Source organism: Sciurus vulgaris, assembly GCF_902686455.1.
Source record: "Sciurus vulgaris genome assembly, chromosome: 1".
NCBI classification, from domain to species: Eukaryota; Metazoa; Chordata; class Mammalia; order Rodentia; family Sciuridae; genus Sciurus; species Sciurus vulgaris.
The window spans coordinates 14,531,349-14,557,274 of record NC_136461.1 but is presented as its reverse complement, the minus strand read 5'-3'; the positions used below and the strand labels follow the sequence as shown (position 1 = coordinate 14,557,274).

Genomic DNA, 25,926 nt, shown 5'->3' with positions numbered 1-25,926 from the left:
ATGATGATGATGATGATGATTAGTGTTATTGGTTAGTATTGCATTTTCAGACCTTATCTATAGGAATAATTTGAATTTACTGACAAAAGAAGAGGTGGAGCTTTTTTATCTTTTTTTTTGCTTGTCTGTGATGATTCTTTAAAGTCTGGTTGCATTCAAGTTTACTTCATTTCAGCTGTTAATGTGTGAGTTGTACTGTTCAAAATTCAGAAGAGTAAATGTAAAATAATGTTTAAAAGTAAACTGAATTTTACTAAGTACACTTAAATTTTAGTGGTTTGGGAAATAAAACTTCTGACTCATTGTCACTGGATCAGTTCTAATCATTTTACAGTGTGGACATGTGCATGACATATACCAGGGGTGTATTCATTTCTTCAAATAGTAAATAAATTGTCATACAAATGCAAATGCTATCATCCTCTTTGTTCATTCTTCACCTGAATTGCAACAAGTATTGCAAAGATTGAGAATTTACTCAAGGTTCATCCTTCTGTCTCACAAAAGTATACAGTGGCTTCAGCTGTCCATTCCTTAGAACATGGTTTCCTGCCCTGCATGATGAGCTTTGGCTAGAAGGTGTTTCTGTAACAGCTCTCATTGTATCTCACATCCCTCTTTGTACCTCAGCTCTGTGTATTCTTCTGAATACAGGAATCTTCTTTTTGTTCCCCACCTCTGCTTTTTTTGCCTGGAATACAGGAATACTTCATTGCATTAGCTCCTATTCATTTGGTTTTATGCATGAATTTCAAATTGTTGAAATGTACCAAAGACTTGGTCAAAGAACTAGGATAGCATAGACTGCACCAAAATGTAATCTCTTTCTTAACCCTCTTCCTGTCTTTTCCCTGTGGCCCTCTTTTCCAATACCTATTCTTAGATTCTGGTTCTCCCCACTGGGTGGAGGAACCATTCTAAAGAGGTGGGACTTTTGTCCTTGTTGCCTGTTTGCTTGTCTCTCTCTCTCTTTCTCTCTCTCTCTCTCTCTCTCTCTCTCTCCTCTCTCTCTCTCTCTCTCTCTCTCTCTCTCACTCTCTCTCTCGCCTCTCTCTTTTTTTTTTTTTTTTTTTTCTTTTTTTGCTGAAATGGTCAACATGATGTCTGGTGCAAGTTTTGTTCTGAGAGTGGTTTGGGGATGTGGACACTTGACTGTTTGGAGTGGGCCTGAGGTCTCATCAAATCAATTTAGATAGGCCCTGGTTTTAATCATTAAGCATGGAGTATTATGGTAAGCTCTGATTACAAAGAGTTCTATGGACCTCTTACCCTTCCCCCTTTTTCTAATTATTGGAAAATAAAAGAATTAAATTTACATGGTTAGAATTGGCGCAAAACCTGACTGAAGAGCTGCATCTCTAAACCAGTTTTTTTGACAGCCCAGCAGAACAGTGCCAATACATTGCACAGACAACTGGAAGAGGAGGAAGGTTTTGGAACAGACTCCCGTTTACAGGTCCTTGGCTGGAAGAGGCTGGATAAAATACTGCATTGTAAGCAATATAACAAACTGTACTTCTTGCAGGCAGTGGTGCCTCTGGCACTCATAATTTTTGACCACATCCACTTACTGGCTGATGAACACAAATGCATTGATTGCTTCCTCTCTGAAAGTCTAACCTAGCATGGCAGTTTTTGCCAGGCATAGTGGGGAAAAGAATAACAAATTGGGTGGGTCTTCTCTATTGGGAATTAGCTAGGAATAATTTGGGGTTTAGAGTTTTCTTTATTTTGAACTTGAAGTGGGACATTCCTTTCAGATAAATTTGAATTTAAAAGATAAATTTCAAGGCTTCTTTTCCCCTCCGTTCCATTTGATAATTGAATATCAAGGGGGAAATTACCTATAGTTGTCAGCCATTTTTCTGTGGTCATAAACTTCAGAGACTATCCTTTATGCAGTTTTTTGCCATCTGCTCTGCTAGTGACCATTACCACCCCATTACTAAAAACCACACATATAACATTCCATTACCTACCCCAAAACAAGTGCAAGACTAGCAAGACCTGAACTATTCTTGCTTATTGTTTTGGGATTGATATTCTTTATTTTGTTTATGTTGGTGCTGGGAGGGTGAAGTTGGGGTATGAAATTCGGCAGTACTGCATTTTCTGTTTTACATCCCAAGTTGCCATAGTCTAGTCTCATTCATCTCACAGCTGTCCCAACTGGTAAGGAGAGGAGAGGTAAGGAGTTGCACTAAGAAAGGGTACTTCCGGTGGCTTTGTGAGCAACTGAGGCTTACTCCATTCTATTTCTGCATTAATAGGCCATTGGCAATTACAGTTTAGGCTTTTCTGTTCTTCTCTGGACAGCTGCCTTTGCAATCCAGCTGGCTTCAAATGGCCTCACTTTCTCTGTCAGGTTATCTTTGTTTCTGTACTTCTATTTGATACTTAGTATCTTAGTTAAGTTAATAATGTGGGACATCTTATTAAAAATAACAAAAATACTAATAAGCTACATATCTGTTCCATTTTCTTGTTGTTCTGGAACTCTTAAAGCAGTTTGTTTTTAAACAGCTTGTTAAAAATAGTGAAGCTATTGATATCTTAATTGGGAGAGAGGGAACAGTTTGGCTTTTGCAATAACCTGTAACCATTGGTTATTTTTATATCTTGTGTTGCCAAGCACCAAAGTTACATCAATGTTACATTGGGTAAACCAACTGTGCTCAGAAGGGTGAGTGAGTGAGTGGATGGGTGGGTGGCATTAACATTGATTCCAAGTTCACATAAGGCTGCTTTCCTTTATATCTACTGTCCTCACCATCTTAAAGACCCCTCTTTAAAAAAGAAAAAAAGAAAAGAAAAAAAATGTTCTCTTTTTAATAAGAGCCAGCAGCGACTACAGTTTGTTCTGTTGCTTACAGCTACCCTCAGCATTGAGACTGTTGTCATTTCAAATAAAAAACTCAATAGCCAATGGTGACTAGTGCAAAATAGACTAGGGTACTTTCCCAGGGTACGTTCCCACTACCTTAAGTTGTGGTTCTCTTTCTTTCTTTTTTTTTTTTAAATATATATATGTGTGTGTGTGTGTGTGTGTGTGGTGTGTGTGTGTGTGTGTAATTTTATAAGGTAGTTCTCTTCATAGAAAGTTCTCTATTGACTGGAACATTCCAAATATATAAAGTTTCAACTTTTATATTAGAGCTTTGGAAATGGGACCTTTCTGTGGAACAGTGAAAAGACAGGTACTGCTGTACTCAGGTTACTTTTTTAACATGACCCTTCTCTCCCATTTTCTTCAAAACACTCTGGTGAAGAAACATCTTGCTTCCACCCCCTCCTTTTATATCACATGGGTATTGCTTAGTCTTGAAATTTAATGTCCATGGTAGAGATATGATCTGTTTTCTTCTCATAACTGGAAAACTAAAAGTAGAAGGCATCGGTTTCTTTGAAGAGGGCCTTTTCCCCGTAACCATGACTGCGGCTGATCATCATTCTGAAAAACTGTATCACAGTGATCAGCCAATTATCATGACCCACCTGAAACACCCCCTAAGGCATGAGTCATTAAGGAACCTTTTATTACTTAAAAAAAATAGTTGATACTTTAGCTTTTAGGGCAAATTCTTGACAGAATTGTCTTCAGCATCATCTGACATTTTGGCAATGTGGTCTAGTGCAGTTTGTTGACCTTTTTTTGTGTGACACAGTGGTAGTTGGGAAAACAATTCTGAATCTTTTGCAAGATTCTGTTGCACATAATTTCAATTCTGAGCATGAAGAATTATTTCTTAATCTTCAGTCTGATTCATCTGTAATAACAAATTCATGGAATGTTCTTTATCGGAAGTAAAACAACTGAAGAGATATATTTTAGCTCCTTAAATATATTAAATAAAAACCCTGTGTAGTTTATACTCAAAACTACTTTCTTAATATCTTCATTATTAAAGAGGGGATTTAACATCACCATACCTAATGTGTTAGTACTATGTATAGTATACGACTGTACATGCCCTAGTGTTTTTCCTGTCCTTTTTAGTTAAAACAGTAGAAACCAAATTTTGCTCTGATGAATTGTTTGATCTTAGAGTTTTGGCAATAGAAATTTTCATGAATGAGAAAGCTTTTCTTCCATTCTCAGTTAAAGGAAACTTTGGGATATATATTATGCACTTGAAGCACTGTATGGTTTAGCTGAGGAGTTAGGTTTCCTTTTCCTTTTATTCTCATGGCAAATAGCAGCAGGTACATATATATAGTGTTTGCTGTTGACAACAGATAAGAGTGAAAGATTTGACCTTTTTAATTCTTTTTTTTTTCCTTTCTCAAGCCTCTAAATAGTATCATTTTGATTAGTCATGTAATAGACTGATGTTTTTTACTAGCTGTTTGCTTTGACATGCCTGTTATTAACCTTTACTAGTTAAGTACGTTTAAAAAAATGTATTTTTTTCATAAAACTTTATGCTTTAACTTCAAGAAATGAGAGGAAAATATAGAAACTTCAAATTCATATAAAAGATTTCTTATTTACCTTAAGAACATTTGCTAGCAGTCCTGTTATAGTCTTTATTTCCCGCCAGGCATTATAATGATCTCCTGGCTATTTCTTGTAATATAAAAGCATTTCTCATGTCATCTGGCTGTATCAGTTACATACAGCATACTGAGTTTCATGTTTGTCTTAATATAATCACTTAGTGTCTCAAACTTTCATCTGCCTGATTTTAGGCTTTATTTGTTTGCTTATTTGAAGTATTCCTATCAGAGAGCACTCTAGGTACCTAACAGCTTAGCTGTTTTTCTCCCAGCTGATAAATGACAAACTATCTTGGTAGTATTGTTAACCTGTTGAATCTTAGTACCTGTCTGTCACTGTCCTGCAGCAAAGCTTTGACTGTTCTGTGTTGGTTTTTTTTTTTTTTTTTTTTTTTCCTTGTGGGTTTTTTTTCTTTTGGCATATTGTGTGACATTTTGGTTTTTGTTGTGGTGTTTCTGACTCTTTGTGCCTTTCCTTTTGTGTTTGTTTTCCTCCTTTTCTCAGTTTGCAGCGGGGCCTCGACCTGCCCATCATCAGGTACTGTACCCTCGCCCCTTCACTATCACCCTTAACTAATAGGCGGGAGCTTCAGTAGCTGCTGACTCTTAGAATGCTGCCACCCATGGAGCCCCCCCAAATTACTCTTTTTAGGAGTAGTTTCTATCTGATAGAGTTCACTTCTTATTGTCCTTTACTAATTCCACTGCATTTTGTTATTAACACACCCTTTTGCTTCTGTTCAACAGCAAATTTTTAAAATACTCTGATCTTTTTTTCTTTCCAAAAAAGATTGATTTGAATTTAGACAACCTTGAAAAATTTAGATATATTAAGACTTCACAAACTTTGTTGATCTCTATATTATTTAAATTTAACTGAATGGAGCAGGCAACATTCTAAGGGTTTTCTGTTAACATTCTGATGTAACTTGTTTTCATGTGTATTAAATAGCATTAGTATTTCTAAAACCACTATTAATATCAATTACTAACTTAGATTTAGTGACATTGTTTAACAACAAAACATACATTCATTTGCTGTGTAAAATTGTCTTTATTCTTAGTGTATATAGAAAATACATACCTTATTTTAATATTTTTAGCCTGCTGGTCTTTTTAAGTGAATTTATCATAGGAATTAAAATTTCAAAAATGTGCATGCCAATACTATGTTTTTTATCAGGAATTGAGTAAAAGTTGGCAATATGGGAGAAACAAATACTCTCATGCGTACCTTCCTCCTCCTCTATGGAGTGTTCTGAAACTTCTTTTCCTGGTGTCCTGGAAGAAGCGTAGGTTTAGACTCTGATAGATCTGGGTTTGTATTACCAGCTCTACTGTGTAACCAGTTGTTTTAAGCAAGTTTTTTTCTGAGCCTTAGTTTCCTCATCTGTAAAATATGGATAAAACAGGAATAATTCCTCTGTTAGAGATTATGTATGTAAAGTATCTTATACAAAGTAAGCAGTCAATCAGTGATAACTGGTTTTAGTAATTGTTTTTATGCAACATAGTATTGTCAGAAAAATATAAGGGAGATATTACCAGTATTTACCAGTGGTATCATATTTAGAACTTCTGTTACTGACTAAATGGATATTATTTAATTGAAGACTTTCAGTACAAGAATATATTTCTTAAAATGTAGTCCTTCCAGTTTGGATAACACAATGACCTTCCACATCCTGAGGTGTTAAAAGTTCTTTACAGTAAAACTAACTTAAAATGAAATGGATGGCTATTTGGATTTCATAAAGAAATGAAACAGGTAGTTTTTAGCCTTAAAAGATTATATCATGGGCTGAGGTTGTAGCTCATTGGTATTGCTTAAGCACGTGTGAGGCACTGGGTTCAATCCTCAGCACCACATAAAAATAAATAAAGATATTGTGTCCATCTACAACTAAAAATATATTTTTTTAAAAAGATGGTATTGTAAAGTGCTTTAAGAGTTTGATTTTGATCCAGGCATGGTGGTTTTCACCTGTAATCTCAGCAACTCAGAATGCTGAGGCAAGAGGGTATTAAATTCAAAGCCAGCCTCAGAAATGTTGGAAGACCCTAAGCAACTTAGCAAGACTCTGTCTCAAAATTTTTAAAAAAGGGCTGGAGATGTGACTCAGTGGTACCATGGATTGATCTCAAGGGTGCAGCCTTATCCCCATCTCTTCTTTATTTTTATTTTGAGACAGGGTCTCACTAAGTTGCTAAGGTTGGCCTTGAACTTGAGATCCTCTTACCTCAGCTTCCTGATGACTCATTATTATCTGAGTGTTCCCACATAAGTTATTTACTGTGCACAGCTTCAGTTTTGTCATTGGTAAAATGGAGGTAGTAAAACCATCTCAAGATTTATATAAAGAATCACTGAGATAATCCAAGTAAAATGATTAGCGGAGGGAGACTTCAGGACATACGATTACTACTACTACTGCTGCTACTACTACTACTGAAAAAGATAGTCCCTTAGGTAAAAAGCTGGAATTATAATTTTTAATGAAATTTAGGCCAGGCTATAGAGGCAAGGTTGAAATTTTAATCCCTTCTCAAGCCAAATTCTCCTAAAAGAGAAACCAGGGAGATGTGCATTCAAGAACCAGAGTGAAAGAAACATTTAATTTGTGCATTAAGTGGCAAGAAGGAATTAGAAAAATTTTCCAAGCTTCTTGATGTAAGGCACTGTTTAGTGTCTTTTTTTCTGTGTTTGCTTTTTGTACGTTAGTTTCTCCCAAAAATAATTTCAGACATCTTAAGGCAAAGCATGAGTAGAAGGAATCAACATTATCCTTGGCCCCATTTCTTTCTGTGGATTTTCTGCAGTAGATTGTTGGAATGCTGGGTAGATTTTGAAACCAGAATCATATTACAAAATAACCTGAGCCCGTCTTCTTATAAGAGTAGTCAGTTTCTTAAAGATTGTTTATCAGTTTTTAAGTTCTTATTGAATGTGTAGAAACTTAGAGGCCTACTGTTTCTCTATTTGTGTTCAGTAGCAGTGGTCCTTAAATCAGGATGTTGTAAGCATTTATAAATAGTTGACTTTGAGAAATTCTGTTTTCTAAACTTTCTTCTGAGTATTAAAGGCATGTGATAACAGTTTCTCTTTCCTTTATTCCAACAATCCAGGAGAACTTTCGGAAATCTTTGTGGGGAAAAGATTTTTCACGTGTAATATGACTCAGGAAAGTGTTGGCAGGTTGGTCTTTAGCTATAGGATGATGCTTAGGAAATTACAGCTTGTTTTGATTATTAAAAATAGAAGTATATATGCATATTGTATTTATTATTTATTCATTAGCAGAAAAAAATAATTACTTTCTGACAGTAGTTTTTGGGGGTGAGATCCTGAGATGTGACATAAATCCAGAGCATTATTTTTGAATATGAAAAATTTAGGTAGCTGGCAGCTTTTTCTCTGGCATTGTCCTTTTCTAAATACCAATTTAAATTCTTTTCATTATACCACAAAGCATTAAGTAAGGAAGTCTGTACCCTTGGCTTAACAGTAGTTATCTTGAAGAACTAGGGAAGAGAGAAAGGGGATGAAGTGACACACTGCCTCCCAGGAGGTATCTGAACTACTGTTGTATGTAGTACAGAGTAAGTTGTTAGGAAGAGTTTGTTGTCCTGAGTGCATTGAAAGTGTGGTCCAGTTTGGTTTATGATGAAGTAAGTGTAGATTGACATTTTGGGTGGGATAACCAGTCATGCTCTGTACATTGCAGTTCAGTAGCAACCTTTGATTTCTAAATGCTGGTCAATTCTCCAGTGACAAAGAAAGCCTCCATCTATTTGCAGGTCCCCTGCATGGAGGTGATACCATTTTCCATTTTAGAATCACTGACTGAATCCATATGTCAGGGGATCTTTTCCTCTCATCTGAAGTCAGGTGGAGATCTAAGCCTTGAGAGTTCACCTGGAAAGAGGTGCTTGTAATACAAAGCAGGACACACAGACTTGCATATGAAAACTATGCAGTAAGAAGCACACTTTTAAAAGTAAAACATCTATGTCCTGGGGTATTTGGGGTTTATTATAATTTAAAACTTCAAGAAGAATTGCAGTCATAAATGGTTTTTCCGCTAATATCTTTTTGCTTTGGCCTGATAGAAATAAATCAAGAATTGGAATTATCATTTAAAGTATTGAATAGATTTCTCATTTCTTTTTTATCAGTGGCTACCTTGTGATCACTTACATCTTTTTATATTTTGATCTTATTTTTTTTTAGAAAAAGAACTTGATTTTGGATGATTTTCTTATGATTGTTATTTGTAAAGTCCAAAGGCAAAGATAATAAAACTTTTTGTAGATGCTTAGTAATAATTTATTCTATAATCATTGCAAAGAAAAAATATTAACTTATTCAGGTTGACTATTTAAAAGTAATTGATTTGAAAGCACACCATTTCTAGTATAGTAATCTAGAACCTATATGTATTTTTTCTATGTAATAAGAAGTCACCTGAAGTGAAACAAATCATGATTTTAAAGGATCACACTTTTCTTAATAGAGCCAAGAAACTACTATACAATGTTTCTTTTTTCATCCCCCCCACCAGGAATTGAACCTAGAAACCCTCAACCAATGAGCCACATCCCTAACCCTTTTTATTTTTTGTTTTGAGATAGGGTCACACAGAGTTGCTGAGGCTAGCTTGAACTTGTGATCCTTCTGCCTCACCCTCCTGAATTACTGGGATTATAGGTGTGCACCACCACACCCAGCCTGTAGTTCTTTTTGCTTCCCTGCAAATCAGGAATACCATACTCTATTTAGTATTATGTCCATGATTTTTTCCTGATACCATCAGTTTTGGGCTTTTGCAGAGATACTCTAAATTATTAAATATTTTCTGGGTTTTTTTGTTGTCATTTGCATTTTATTACCCGAAGAGCTTTTGGAATTGCAGTTTTCTTAAAACAAAGTGTTGAGTCATTTAATCTGTGAAACACTCTTAACTTTTAAAAGTATGTTTACTTTTTTTACACTGATATTTGAAAATCACAAGGTAGTTAGAGACTGAAAGAACTGAAAATTCATTCAGAATTAAAACATGTCACTGGTATGATTTAGATTCTGACTTGTGTTATTTATTTTGAGTGTTTGGTCATTGAAATTTGTGTGGTTGTGGTTTTAAAGTTACTACTTTCTTATCCTTATTTTACTTTTAGGTTTCACAATAGAGATCTGGTGTTGGTTATATACCACGACTAAGTCCTGTTTTCATTATGAGAAAGACCAGGGAATTGGTAATGTTCATGGAATAAAAAATTTGCACCTTGCAGTGTTCAGAAATGCTGAATAATATGCCATAGTCCTAGCAGTTAAATTTTACCATAAACAAACAACAAAATTCATAAAGCTTGATAGGATGTGCCACCAAGAAATATATTACTTGGTGACAAGCATTGAAACTGCGTTTTCTTCCTGTTGTAGTTTGTTTTGAGAAACAGAAACTGCCCCCCCCCCAAGAATAACTTATGATTATATTTTTTCATTACAATCCCTAAAGATTTCTGTACTGAAAATGGTACTGTTGTATTCCTAGATTGAGATAAATTTGTATTGCTTTAGGTAGTCTCATTGATTTTTGAAAGTGAAATAATTGAAGGCTTGTGACTTGCCTCTGGGGCCAGACCTGGCATTTCAGAGTTTAGTAGATGTGAATAGGACGACAGATCACATATCTAAACCGTCTTGTGACCAGAACTCGGAGCTTTATGAAAGATGGTGGTAAACACTTGTATCTGGGGTCTTGTTCACATGGAGTTGTAGAGTGGGGAGCATGAAGAGTGGAGAACGTGCCTGTCAGGAGTCAGCAAAATAGTTAACCTCACGCTTCAATGCTGTTGAATTGCAAAATGGGTACAATATACTCATAAGTGATATAAATGATGTAATATAAAATGAAACAGCCCCTATTTTTTGTTGGTGTTTGGGGATTGAAGTGCATGGTCTGGCACATAGCAGAGCTAGGTCTGTTTCCTTTAGTAGTGAGTCAGCTTTCCTTTTCCTTTCCCCAAACATGTTTTACCTGGGAACGACATGCTCCACTAGGATGCTCACTTCCCAAACTCTTTCTTAAGATCTGATTGAATACCCCTTGTTCCTCATCAAATTCTTAGGAGGTTTTTTTTTTTTGGGTTTTTGTTTTTCTTTTTCTTTTTCCATCTGACAGAATCCTCCAGGGCAGCACTGCGTAATAGAGCTTTCTTTGATGATGGAATGTTCTGAATCTGCACTGTTTACTACTATAGCTATTGACCACATGTGCTTAGTGAGTCACTCGAAGTGTGGGTAATGCAGATAAAGGACTGAATTTTTCATTTTAGTTTGTCAAACATGGATAGTGACTGCTGTATTGCAGAGCTCCACTCTCAGCCTACCATCTTCTGATTCTTGATGAAACCTAAATATAATATTGACCACATATAGACAGGGAAATACAGAAAAAATTTAGGCTGAATTTTTATCATAAATTGTGAATCAGGTTAATACCTGAGTGATATCCCATTATGTGGACTTTTTACTGCTTGTCCCTTTATAATTTGTCAGAGAATCTTAGCATGTCATTCAACAACATTTTAGCCTTTGAAAATAAATTCACCAAAAAAACATAATTGAAGATCCTACTGCTTATCCTTCCAGTACCTGGACTTGTATTCTGCATAAAGATAGGGATTTCAGGAAGCATAGTTTTGGTATTTTTATTGCTTTGCAAATTAATAAGTACTCAGAATCCCCCTCCCCATGTGGAAAGAACTATTGTGATTGGGATTTTTTCTAGTTGCTGAAAATAAGTAGGATTTTCAAAGAATTTCTGATTATATAATTAGAAATGTGTTTGTCTTTTGATTCTTTCAGTGAACAGTCATGAAAAATGATGCATCATAATTACTGGCAACTTCTAAAAGCATTTATACCATTGTTATTGGTCAGGAAGCTTTGGATAGTGGGGTAAATTATTTCATCTGTAGAAGAATTGTCTAAGAGGAAACATTTCTCTCTGGCTTTTGGAATGTTTCTGGGAAAGTAAGCAATTATGAGTACTCCACCTTTGGCCTCTGTTTTAACTGTGTCCTAGATCTTTGGATCTGCCCCCAGTAGTATATCAAATTAGTATTGTTATTCTCCTTTGCCATTCTCCTGGCATAATGGTAAAGCATTAAAAGACAAGGAACTTAAGCACTTGAACTGAAGTTTAGGAGATGATTCTTTTCTTGCACATGGTTCTCTGTTCTGATGGTCCTGTAGCATGATACAGTTATCTAAAAAAATCTGTATGGTATGAACTGATGGGTTAAATTTGCCAAATAAACGCTTCAAAGGAACAAATAGCAAGAAACTCTGCATGAGCTTCAAAACAAAACTAAGAGATGTGAAGAGCATAGCTTATCGCCAAGTTATATATAAAGAAGGTTTTAAATTATTCTAACTCAGCACTAGTCAGTAGCAAAATGTAATTGACAAAAGAGTTGCTATGTATGTGAGGAATACATAGCCCTTTGGTTCAGCAACAGATATTTTCCCTTCCCCGCCCCCAGCCTATCCCCTCCTATCCATTCCTCTTGCCCTTTTTGGTGTTAGGGATTGAACTCAGAGTCTCTGGTGTGCTAGAAAAGTCCTCTACTACTGAGCTTCAGCTCCAGTCTAGCAAATACTTTTTGAGTGAGTGCCAAGTGTGTTCTGGGCAGACCTCATCTGAGTATTATGTTTGGTTGTCTATTTAGTGAGACTTTGATGAATGGATCTAAATTAAGAGAATAGAGCAAGCTGGTCAGGGAACTCAGATTCCTTCTTGGCAGAGGAGGTATTATGTGAGAAGAAGGCGATCGAGTTAGGAAAAAAATAGCGGCATGAAAGTCTACAGCAGTGACAGTCTTCAGCTGACTTGGAGATGTGTCACCTGTGGAGAAAGATTTCACTTCATTGTAATTTTAGGGTTAGATGTCAAGTGAGTGGGTGGATGATACAGACAGAAAAATCTGGAGCCAGTTGAAAGAAAGACCTTGGCAGCGTCTGTATTGCCTTTAAGTATGAAATGGGAGCTGTGACTCAAGTGGCTTGAGTTTTATGATATGACCCCATTGCTATTGTAAAGGACTTTGTAGCTTTAGGTAGATGATTAGACTAAATGGCCTATGCTGTCCTCCCAGGAGTGTTTTTAAAAATATTTTTTAGTAGTTGATGGATATCTGTTTTATTTATTTATTTATATGTGGTACTGAGAATCAAACCCAGTGCCTCACACATGCTAGGCAAGTGTTCTGCCACTGAGCCACAACCCCAGCCCCAGGAGTGTTTGACTCTTAAAATGATTCTTCATTCCATCAAAAAGAAAAAGAATTCAGAAGAATTGTAAGCAGTTGGAAAAACCCATCTGTATGTTCCTTTTAATGACCTGTAGTTTACTGCCATGCCCATCCATCTGAGAATCTGAATTTCTTGTCCCACTACTAAAGCTAGTCTTTATTTGCTGTTGAATATTAAGGAAGAGGTACAGAAATAAGAATCCAGTTCTTTTTATTTCTTTGAATTTCCTGCTGGTACAGCTTTTCTAGACCTTTACCTATTAAGGTCTCTGCTGATGTGTGTGTGTTTTCAGTTTCACTTTTAGGAGAAAATAGCAAGCTCCAGATAAAACTAATCTTGTGAAAATGGGATGTAGTGAAACTGAGCAAAAATAGACATGCGTGGGAAGGGAGGGTGAAAGTGCCAGGAAGTAATATTGGCCAAATTACATTGTATATAATTTATATTATGTATTGTGAGCATGTGCAAATATGTAAGAAATCCCATCAGTATGTACAACTGTAATGCACTAATAAAAAATGTGGAATAAATAGTTAAAAGAAAAAGATGTGGGCTGGGAATATAGCTCTCAGTTGGCAGAATGCTTGCAAGCACAAGGCTCTGGGTTCAATCCTCAGCACCGCAAAAAAAAAGAAAAAAAAAAAAAGAAAGAAAAAGATGTGTAAAAGTGGTATACCAAGGATATAGAAATGTAAGAACAAGTTTCAATTACTTTAAAAGATATAGAAAAAAAAAAAGATATAGAGACTTTGAGTCATCTAGATAGAAGAAAATTACTTTTCATGAATGGTAAACATGAGTTTTGTGAAGAAATGATTGGACCAGGCATCAGTTATGATTGAGGGATGTGCCATCTCTTTAGTATAATTGGGTGAAGGTCCCATCCCTTCGTCATTGGTAGAGAAAAGATTTCTTTAGATTGACCATACTCGTTTAAAATATGTTGGCATTCAAGTTCATGAGAAAGGTAGCTTGTATAATAGTTAAAACTACAGACCTTGGGCCGGGGTTGCTGCTCAGTGGTAAAGCGTTTGCCTAGCATGTGTGAGGCATTAGGTTCCATCCTCAGCACCATGTATAAATAAATAAATTAAATAAAGGTACATTGACAACTTAAAAAAAATATATTTAAAAAAAAAAAAAAAAAGGTACAGACCCAGAGGCTTGGGGTGTAGCTTGGTGCCAGAGCACTTCCCTTGCATGCACCAGTCCCTGGGTTCTATTCCCAGCTTCTAGAAAGTGTGTGTGTGGGGGGGGGTAACAGTACATACCTGGAACCTGTTTAAGTTGTAGATGGACAATAATTTAATATCTGTATCCCTCAATTTCCACATACATCTGATGGGTGTTAATAATACTACTTGCCTGTTAGATTTGCTGTGAGGATGTTAATATTTATGTAAAATGCTTGGGATGGTGCCTGGTAGATAGTAAGTACCATATAAAGTGTCACTATTGTAACTTAAAGTGCCTATGTACATATCTACTTAGCTTCAAAGCTGAAATATTAGTGTATAAACATTATTTTATGTAAATATAACTACAAATTTTGTGTTTTATTGGCTTACCTGTATGTTAATATTAGGGGTATCATTAGAAATACTTTTTGTTTCAAAATCCCTGAAAAAATAGTTTTATACTTCTCTGAAACCCCCATAAATAAGATGTAACCTAGGTTATTCAGTTTAAGAATTTCATTAGAAATTCTTTGTGGATAGTGGCAAGTTTGCAAATAGTGGCAAGAAAAGTCTTCCCTAAATGTTGAAATTGTGGGAAAATCTTGCCCATATCTGTCTCTTAACTCTGTGTGAGTGAGTGTGTAAGTCTCTTCCTCTCCCTCACCATCCCATAGCACCACGTCTCTTCAGGCAGTTACATGAGCGCCTTAACATGATTTGGTGGTGATACAAGCAAAGTAGATTATCACCTTTCTGATACTCTTCCTGTTTTAGCTGCCCCTAGATTTGATGGAAAAGCATCTCATAGTATAAATCTTTTTAATCACTGTCCATGATGTCTATAATAGTCAATAAGCTGAGCAGATGAAAGACTTTCCTCTGAGCTACATCCCCAGCCCTGTTTTGTATTTTATTTAGAGACAGGGTCTCACTGAGTTGCTTAGCATCTCACTTTTGCTGAGGCTGGCATTGAACTCCTGTCTCAGCCTCCCAAGCCGCTGGATTACAGGTGTGTGCCACTGCATCCCAGCTGAGGCCTGTAACATTTTTGTGGCACCTGATACATTACCCATGTTATCAAAATGCTTAAGGTCACCCCGGAAAAGTATCAACAACTCACATACATGTATATATAATAGATTGCTTTGCTGTGTAATTTTTAAAGGTGTAGTCCAGCAGTGGGAGTCTTACTCCTTCAGTGTTCCGGTTTGAAGCCAACAGAAATTACTGTGCCTGTTACTGCAGTTGTGTCAGTGGAGATAACTAGGGGTTGGTTCTGTAGTGTGGGCCTGTCTCCTGGGACATGAACTTGGTCTCTTGTGCTTTCTTTGCATCTCCATCAGCTGCTCCTTATGGCCTCCCCCATTGGGATCCCCCATTCACTCCATTCTCCTGTTATATCTATTGCTTTTCTGACTTAACCTCTTAGGGGCTTTCTTTGCCTGGGGGTATGAAGGTTGAATGGGGATGAGCCTTGGGTACTAGATCACAGTTTTCCCACCTCAGCACAAGATGAACAGTTGTTTGTACTTTTGGAGTATCTTGATACTTAAGAGTAGGACAGAATAAGTTCTGAGTGGGCCCAGATGTCAAAGTTTGGCTTTATTTGGACCAGTTACAACACTTATGTGTGGAATTATGATGAAACAATTCAGGAGCTCTTGGATCTAGACAGCATTTAGCGATTATTATTATAGCTCTCCATTTTAGATATACAACTGGCCTAGTACATATCTGATTGATAGTTGAAAAGAGCAAATTTATTTCATGCAGTCTGATATAAATTTAAATTTTTAGCTATTTAGGACATTTACAGACTCCTAAATAACAAATGGCACTTTTATTATTAAGTCTTACCTCTATTCAAGATGGAGAGTAGATCATAGAAAAGCTTAATAATGCCAAATCATATAATGGATATCTATGAGCCTAAAAATAGGGATCAGTAGTTCCAACTGTTCTTGTGCCACCAAGTAGACAGTCTTTTTTTTAAAGATGATGAAACTTGTGACCACTTTTGGAGCTTTTTGTTGTTGTTACTGGATTTACTTAACTTTCAATTAAATGTAATTGAAGCTTTCATTCCACATGTGCTTGAATTCTCAATTGGAGAATTGTCATTTCGATTTTTCTAGTCTTCTTTCTTCTCCTATGATTACTAAATAGAAAGATTTTTGTTGAGTTGCATGCTGTGTCTTACCCCTTCCTACTGATCTGTAAGCTTTTCCATTGGCTTTCTTTCTGTTTCCTGCTGCTTTCTTGCTTCATAATTGAAGGGAGGATTCAGACCCATTCAGGTAACAAACTACTGGTTCTGCATGGCCTCTTTATTACTCTTTCCTCTTATTATTACAATGAGATTGGTTGTTTGCTGATGAATAAATACATTCATGTTGAAAATATGCTATTGGTCTATAGTTTCACAGCTTTTAAGCTTGCAGTTGGAACCAGGTAGTGGTTGCTGTTTGAGAGATTGGAGTTCTGCTCATTCTAGACCATTCCCAAGCCTGTCTAGATTTTCCACTTTGATTGCAAACTCTTCTAGAAAGCAAAATTGGGTTCAGGTTAGAATGGCAGTGTGCCACCTTTTTCAAAAGGAAGGCTTAATTCAGCATGTGACAACCTGTAGATCATTTTAATTTTCCTAGAGTGAACTGGGATGAAAATTTTTTAGAAATATAACTCTGAGGTAGAGCATTTGCCTACCTTGTATGAGGGCTTAAATTTGATTACAAGCACAAGGGGGAGATAACTTGTAAAAAATTTTATCTTCAGAGAGATTTCTTGTTGTTCTAAACATTTTATAAAAAACTTGGGTGGTAGTTTTTTGGGGACTACTTTTAATTTTTAATGAGTTGATTATGAGACATCTATTATGAAAGAGTCAATGATTTTATACTACAGAAAACTTTTAGAGAAACATCAGCTACCCCTTTGGATATATTTATTTTAAAATTACATTATGTTTTTATATTGTATTTAAAAATTAATAATTATGGTGCAGGACATTCATTTTTAAACAGCTGAGGCTTAAAAGTTGAGACTACCCCATTGTTTTCAAATGCGTGAAGACATTAATCAGAACTTAATATGTGAAGTATGTTTTGTGAATTCATTCATTAGGCAGTTTATTCTCTTTTCCTGTATATTTCTAATTCAAGTCCATCAGATTATTATTAGTGGAAAAAAAGGAGAAAACTCAAGATAGTAAAATATATATTCCCCTTTGTTTAAAAATTTTTCCTCCCCTTCCCAGTTTTTCCAGAGGCCTCAAATTCAGCCTCCTCGAGCCACCATCCCAAACAGCAGTCCTTCCATTCGTCCTGGTGCACAGACGCCCACTGCAGTGTACCAGACCAATCAGCACATCATGATGGTTAACCATCTGCCTATGCCATACCCAGTACCCCAGGGTCCTCAGTACTGCATACCACAGGTAAAGTATCTCTCAGGCCCAGGAAGGCCATCAATAAAGTGGGAATTAACTCAGATTCTCATCAGAGGCTAGCAGGGAAGATGGGTGATATCACTGATTTTTGATAATGTGTGAATTTTCTTATTGGTTATAAAGGTCTAGCCATTTGGTCACTTTCCATAAAATTATAAAATATTTGAATATCTTTTTACCAGAACAAAACAAAATAAAATGGTGTGAATATGTGTGTTCTAAGATGATGGAGAAATATAGTGCCTAGCTTTCCTATTTCCCACCACCGGACTATTCTACTGTGGACTCAGTAATTGTGCTGTTCCTTTGATGTCATTTATTGTCACTGAAAGCTAACAACCAGAAATCATTTTATAGTGAGCTGATGGTTGCCTGTGTTGATTTGCTGTATAGTTTTACCTAAGACACACCTCCTCCTCCATCCTGGTTGCATCTGGATGGCAAGCATTTTGAATGTGTTAACCACCCACACCTTCACCTCGTTTAAATGATCTCTCTCACACACAAAGAATACTTTGTTTTTCCATAGTAAGCTGCCTTCATATTATGTATAAATGTCTTTATTTTTCTCTTCTAGTACCGTCATAGTGGCCCTCCTTATGTTGGGCCTCCACAACAATACCCAGTTCAGCCACCAGGGCCGGGTCCTTTTTATCCTGGACCAGGACCTGGGGACTTCCCTAATGCTTATGGTAAGTAGGAAAAAATCAAGCAACTTCTGCTATTTGTTGTATTAATTTGTTACTTGGCAGGTAAGTTTAGGTATTGAATCTTTTTTAATAAAATCTTGCTAAGTTCAGTCTTGAAAACTACTTTTTTAGAGAGTGGCTTACAGGGGAAGAGTATTATAGGAGTATATTTAGCTCATGACACCTTCTGAAGGAGCTGGTAATTCTAGTGGAATGAGCCCATGTGTCAGAGTCCTGACATCTGTTACCAACTCAGTGTTACTAGATTTACTGATAGCATAAATCTCTTCTTTGATTTACTTTTCTCCAGGTATTTATACCCGCTTTATACATGAGAGACTTTGATAATATCTCTCTTTCCCACTGGGATGTAATATCCACAAAGGCAGGGATTTGAGTTTGCTTTGTTCACTGTTATATCCCCAGCTCCTGCTACTGTGCTTAGTAGGCACTTGGAGAGTGTACATGGAGGACTGAGTATAACTGAGTGAACTTGTGATTCTTTACCTGCAAATTGTGATATGATCTATGTTATAGGGAAGGTTTGAGGATTAGTTCAAATGAAAATGCTTTGAAAAAAGGTGTTTTTAATATAGAGAAATGCCAAACTTATGTATGGCATTTAAGCCAATACTGAACCAAGAAGTATTGAAAAGTACTTATATTTCTAACAGATTTTTACTGTATTTAACGCTTAATTCCACAGTATTGTAAGGAATACAATCAGTGGATACTAGAAGAATTAAGCTTGAACATTAATGAGCATTGATCCCCCCCCCCAATACAGCAAAGCAGACTTTACATTTTTAACTAGCTTAAGATGGTAGTCTATCCATTACCCAATTTCCTTACATTGGGATTTAATGGCTTAGTTAAGAGCCTTTATAGTAAAATTGATTTGTATTAGAACAGCCCAGGAAAGTTTTTCTTCAGTTTTGAGGTGAAATTAGCAAAGCAACCAAATATTACCTAACTTTTCTTCTTTTAGTTTTCCCTTGGTCAATATTGTCTTTTGAAACTGCCATTTCAAAATATGTATGTTATAACCTCATTAAATGGCTCAAATATTTGCTTATTTGAGATTTTCAGAACAATATGTGTTTCATATATGTGAGGTTGGTTATTTTGTTTTTGTTTTTGTTTTGCTGGGGATCAAACCCAGAGCCTTGCATATGCTAAAAGTAAGTGCTCTTCCTCTGAGATATATTTCCAGCCCCATATGCATAAATTTTAAAATAAAATATTATGTGTCCAGTACTCAGTTTTTGAGATAAAATATTGTTGACTGTTGAAGTATTCCTTATGTATCCCTTGCACTGAGCTGTAAGAGATGTTTTCATGCAGTGTATTGATCCTGCAATATATTGATCCTTATTCTGAAAATTTAAATGCAAGTAAAATTATTTGTAAGTATAATATCGGCTATTGTTTTCTAGTATTTTTAAATGGAAAAACCATAAAATGAGATTCTCAGAATAAACATGCTAACACTAAACAGTATTTCTCTTTTAGTAACATGTTACAAAGGGAGTGCAGTCTTCTAATTATAAAATTATTTTTAAAAATTTCTCAATAATTCTAGTATGCTGTTTACTCACAGATTATGTAAATCACCTGTGGACTCAGAAAATCAAATTATTACTGCAAGTCTCTGCCTGTCTTCTTTATTGCATTTTATACAATGACTATAGTGTATAAACTATGTATGAGTTTACTAGTCATGAAATCATTTACAGATTTGATTACACAATATTTTACCATATTTTGGCTTGCTTTATTTGTGTTAGATATGGATTGTTTTAATGAAAAAGCACTATGTTGAGATGCAGTTGTAGCTCAGGCATTACTGATGTCTGTTGCCTTTGATATGAATTCTCTTTTCCCCAGTAAATTCTTATTCAGGTCCAACAACCATCTAATGTGTAAGGTAGCCTCTAGATTGAAATACTCTTGTCCTAGTTTTCTTAATGTTAGAAAGATGATCTTATACTAGTTTGTTTCAGCCAAGTATGTTGGCCCCCACCTGTGACTCAGGAGTCAGAGGCAAGAGGATCACAAGGTTGAGACTAGCCTGGACAACTTAGTGAGAACCCTCCCTGTTTGAAAAAACTAAAAACTGCTCCTGGTTTCAACCCCCAGTACCTTTAAGGAAAAAAAAAGAAAAGAAAGAAAGAAGAGGACTGGGATTGTAGCTCAGTGGTAGAGTGTTTGCCTTGCACGTGTGAAGCACTGGGTTTGATCCTCAGCACCACATAAAAATAAATAAAATAAAGGTATTGTACCCATGTACAACTAAAAACAATTCTGAAAAAAGAAGTTTGTTTTACTATGAAAGTAACTAAGTTAATGATAAAAATTGAAATTATAGAGAATACTTAAAGTAATAGCCAGTTTCTTTTCATTCCCATTTCCTGAAGAAGTAACATTTAACAGTTTGGTTTATGTTTTTCCATTTATCTCAAATAAATGGAAATATTGGATAGAACTGTTTGTAATATTCTAAAACTTCCTCAAGGTTTACACATCTCTCCAGCTCAAAATATTCAAAACATTTCATTACCTAAAGGATTCTGTTTTTGGAATGAGCCATAGTTTATTTGATTCTTTACTGATAAAAGTGTAAGTTATTTTCACCATTTGGGCAGATGTTTCAGCTTTTAAGTTAGGCAGTAGTTAAAATTCTTTTGCTATTATGAGAGGTTTTGGTGCAGTTGTTCCCATCAGTTATAGGTCCTTCAGCTGTAACATCTTAGGGCAGCTGTTCTGGTCTAACAGTTAGGAAGCCATGAATATTCCACTTCCTGTTCCCTCTTTTTGGAATCTCTTCTCTTGCTTTCTACTCCCAGCTCTTTGCTTTCATCCGTCATCCCTTCTGTCCTAATTTTTGGTGTAAATTAGAAGTGGATGTGGGAATGGGATCATAGTTGTGTTTTCTGATGTAGGACACCATCCTCTGGCAAAACCTATAAGGAACAAATCCTGAGACTTGTTGCTTTTTTCTGTGCTGCTGGAGTTTATGTATCAAATGGTCTTCTTTCCAGAGTTCTTTGGCTCTCATTTTTAGCTTCATATTATACTCTAGCGTAGTACCATTTTGTTCCCATATCTAGTTGAACTCTTGAATAGTGATTCTCCAGAGTATTTTTGCCTTCATTAATCTCTGTAGTCATGATCTAGGTATGTTAAAATTCTTGCAGTATTTGTATAGTTTTGAAGAAAATGAACTATTGATAGTATTTGCTCAATGTAAACTTCTCAGATTTTCTCCTGTTTTCTTAAACAGTGTGATGCCTCTTATAGCATAAAAATACCTAATGGAGATTGAAATTATTTTTAGGCCAATGCTAGGCGATTCTGGCCTAGCATTTAGATTTGTGGGCAAAAGGGGGGTGGAATGGTTAAAGGGTGGTAATTACACTAATGTTGGCAAAGGGGGATCCAAAAAAAAGACAGAAAAATCAAGAATTTAGTATAGTTACAGTTCCTGTTCGCTCTTGCTTCAGACCAGTGTATCTCACTTTCTTCTGGTTTTATATGATTTCCCCCTCTCTGCCAACTTTTCCCTCTTTTCCTGAACCCTGATGGGGTTTTGTTGTCTCATTACATTTCAAGAGTTCAGGAATTCATTGTTGCCACTGTGGTATTTGTAAGTGGGAAGCTTAGGCATCTCAAACTGAATTGATTTTAGTACTCCTGGATAGGTAATGTCATATTGGGCAAGGTGGTTATATACTGACTTGTTTTCTGCATATATTGTGGGATAAGTTATTTTTCTGTGTCAATCTGGACATTGAACTACTATGTTTATCTTTGTTTCTATAGAAAAATTCAAAGTTCCAGATGTTTTTTAGAAGACCTGTAATGTGTTAGGTGTTTTGTGAAATACAAATAAGATATTTCCCTGTCTTTCTAGATCTTACCATACATTCGTTTGATATTTATGCTTGCGTTTTACCAATGAGAAGAAATCTAAACATTGGCTACACCAGTAGTTCCAGACCTTTTAATACTATAGGCAAGTAAAATGAATAAAAAATAAAATAAATGAGAAGACACAAGGACTTTTACATTTTTATTTTTGTCAATAAGATCTGTAAAGAAAATTGCCATTTACTGTCAGTATTACTTTATGTAAGAGAGCTATCTTAACCACAAAAGAGTAATACTGAAAATTTTTTTTCTTCTCTTCGTGGTGCCAGGATTGAACCTCAGGCCTCATGCATACTAGGCAAGCAGCTCTTCCACAGAAATAAATACTCAGTCACTTTTTCATTTTTCATTTTGAGACAAGATCTGGCTTAGTTGTCTGGGCTGAGCTTCAACTTGCATTCTCCCCAGATTAGTGTCAACAACTGATCTTAGCTGATCCATGCTTCTGACCTGTGTAGCATTTTGGGGCCTTTAGTAATACTTTTTGTGGAAGCATTGAATAATTGGGATTATAGGTATGTGCCTCCAGGCCTGGTGGACTAAAATAATTAAAAAATAGGAATAGTTTTTTATAAAATTTGAAGTTGGGAAACCTATAAGAATATTTATGTGATTTCATGGTTATTATATAAATTTTGCCACATATCATTTATACCTTTTAGATAATCTGGGGCTCATGAGCCACTGACAAAGAATTGAATCAGCAGTTTTTCTGAAAAGGACCCAATAGTAAATATCTCAGGCTTTGCAGGCAGTATGGTACCTGTTGTAACTATTCAAACTCTTTCCTTGTAATGAAAAAGCAACCTTAGAAGCCAGCTGTAGTGGTGGCACTTGCCTATAATCCCAGCTATTTGGGAGACTGAAACATAAGGATTGCAAGATCAAGACAAGGGGCTACTTAGTGAGGTCCTGTCTCAAAGTAAAATAAAAAGGGCTGGGGAAGTAGCTTAGTGTGAGAGCACTTACGTAGCATGCATAAGGCCCTAGGTTTGATGCCTAGTGCCATGCAAAGTAAAGAAGAAGAAGAAGAAAAAGCCATAGAAGGTGAATGGGAATGTCTACTCTATGGGAATGTCTTCCAATACATGTTTGTTTGGTACCAGAGATTGAACCCAGGGGCACTTGACCATTGAGCCACATCCCCAACCCTTTTTTGTATTTTATTTATAGACAGATTCTTGGTGAGTTGCTTAGGGCCTTGCTGAGTTGCTGAGGCTGGCTTTGAACTCACAATCAGCCTCTTGAGCCACTGAAATCACAGGCATGTGCCACCATGCCCAGCCTCAGTACATCTTTATTTACAAAATCAATGATGTTAGGATGGGTTTGGCCCTCAGGCTATAGTTGACAGACCCCTGACCTAACCAAACCTTCTTCATCCCATGCATAGGGAACATGAGGTCCAGAGACATTAAATAAGTTTCTTATCTGATAAATGGTATGCAAAAATCATTCACTCTGTGTGTGTGTGTGTGTGTGTGTTTTAGTGTTACTGGGGATGAAACCCAGGCCTTGCACGTGTCACATTTTTAGTAGAACAAAAAATATATTTAAATGTTCCTGACTATAGGAGAACATTTATAAAAGAAAATTGTTGTTTGGTGGGGTAGATTTCTTCTGCTGGTGCCCACATTTGAGAAAAAGACTTTGGCATTTTTTACTGATTGAGTTTAACCACATTGTATTGAGAATACCCTTTTCTATCAGATTTATTCTGCAGTTGTTCATTAGGTGTATGTGATATACCAGCCTACTTGCCAATTGTATTCACTCAAAAATGCTTCATTAGAAGAATGTTGTTATTATTTTTAAGAGGTAGTTTACCTTTGGGATCTTATTTCACTTAGCTTGAAAAATATGAGAAGGTAAACAGATTATGTTGCTTGTCTAGTTTCATTTGAAACCAATTTTAGGGGTTTTCTGTGTTTACTAGCTAATGATGTAATAGGGGACTATAAAATTATTAATTAAAGCTCTACTGTGAGTATAGTTACTTACTGGTAAAAGATACCTGTTTTGAGTTTTTTTACTTTTTATTTTTATTTGTTAGTTTACATTGAAATCCTAGTCTTGCTCTATGCCTACCTCTTTTCTAAATCTCATTCTCTAAACCTGATTCATATCTTTAGGGTCCTGGTACTGCATATCTTATTGCTTCCAAGAAATTTTCACTCAGAGATTATTAATGGTGAGGATGTTGATGATATAAACGATAGTGATAATAAGGTCAACATTATTGTTAGTAACACAGTTTCCCTGTACCTTCATACACATTTATTTTCTTTTTGATATCCATGCTTCTACAGTAGGCCAATCCTGTATGTGCATGTTAGGTCCCATCCTATACCCACCTAAAGCTGTCATTGTACCATTTCTCTTTTCCTCATAAATGGTATGTTTTTCATTCTAATATTTAATTTTTTTTTTTTCTTTTGGATGCTTTATTCTTCTTTAGCGAAGGCTCTTTTTCTTTTTCTCCATTTACCTTCCACAAGAAAACTTTCAAGAAGAACAGTTATCTGTCCTCACTGGCCTTGTTTTGTTTTGTTTTGTTTTGATCACTTTGACTGTTGACCGTACCCACAGCAGACTGCACCCTGTCCCCACTCTGCCAGGCTCTTTTTGTGGGCTCATCCGTGACTTCTGCTTTTAACAAGTCTGAGCTGCACCACTGGGACTATTTGACACCGTCGAGCCCTCCCTCATTCTCGTTCAGTTTTCTTCACCTCAAACACTGTCTTGGTTTTCCTTTCCATTTCCTTTGCTGGTTTTCCTCCTGGTTTTCACCTCTAACAAAGATTTCATCTTTGGCTGCTACTGCTACTTTAAAAAAAAAAATCTATACTCATTTCCTAGACTATGCAGTGTCATGGTTTGGGTTATCTGATTCTGCCAGTTATAAAATGGTTGACTCCTAGCTCGTACCTGTGCTATGGCTGTGGATTTGTGTCTCTTTCTGTTTACTTGGTATCTCCATTTGAAAGTTTAATAAACATCTGAAACTTGTCCAAATTGAACTCTTTATATTTTTTCTCCCTATTTTTTCTCATTTCCATAAAATAGTATCTCTGTTCTTTCACTTGCTCGGGCAAAAAACTTTAATAGTTGTTCCTGAGTCTTCTTTCTCTCGCACCAGCATCCAGCTCTTCATCATATCTTTATACTCTTTTTAAAATATGCAGTTTCTCCCCACTTCTAAGCACTCTTGTTTGATAGTAATTACAATGATCATGTATGTTTCGAATGTGAAGGAGTTCGCGGGGGGTACAAAGGTGGGGGAAGGAAGATATTTTCAGGCAGATGGGCAGCATAGTCAGAGGCATGAACAAAGTGAAGGAGATCAACTTTTTTCAGTTTGATTGAGATTGGTGTACTCAAAGGATGGAGTAGAAGTACGTTAGCGTGAGGGCAGCAGGGTTCTGTAGTGGAGAACTTGTAGTTTGGAACTAACTAGCATGTGGACTCTGTCTTTTGGCTGTTTGTTCATTCCCCTCCCCATAAGCTTGAGGACATTTACCAGGTCTTAATTGTGGCTCCCTGTGGCCTGGTGCTCCACCAGTAAGAACCTCACCATCCCCTTCTCCCTCGGATGGATTAAGATATTCCCCTTTTGCCCCTAACCAAACTCCCACACAGACTCACTTAAGCCCTTGTTTAAGAGTCACTATTGCAGGTAGTGGGCCAGCAGAAAATGGTGTTTCAAAAGTAGCACTATAAGCACAGTTTATGTTTTAGAAAATATAAACTATAGGAGGAGTTGTGTATAGCTTTCGTATTATGTGCTTATGAATGTTTCAAGATGTCTCTTTTGGGGGTAATTTCTTGACTACTGAAGTAGAGCTTGAGGGAAGAGATCATTAAGAA

At 36.2% G+C, this 25,926-nt stretch overlaps 1 protein-coding gene across 36 annotated transcripts in view; it reads left to right on the top strand.

The window, feature by feature from the left end:
- EIF4G3 (eukaryotic translation initiation factor 4 gamma 3) overlaps positions 1-25,926 on the top strand; it is a 283,828-nt gene that overhangs the window by 144,759 nt on the left and 113,143 nt on the right. For 8 of the 36 annotated variants that reach the window (XM_079100311.1, XM_079100303.1, XM_079100301.1 and 5 more), the window contains 5 exons: positions 1,380-1,493; positions 5,003-5,035; positions 16,269-16,289; positions 17,249-17,428; positions 18,018-18,132. In XM_079100311.1, coding sequence (XP_078956437.1) covers positions 1,380-1,493; positions 5,003-5,035; positions 16,269-16,289; positions 17,249-17,428; positions 18,018-18,132 — 463 coding nt within the window. Of the gene's footprint in view, positions 1-1,367; positions 1,494-5,002; positions 5,036-16,268; positions 16,290-17,248; positions 17,429-18,017; positions 18,133-25,926 lie in introns of all 36 variants that reach the window. The other 28 variants (XM_079100294.1, XM_079100313.1, XM_079100308.1 and 25 more) reach the window with 8 other exon arrangements.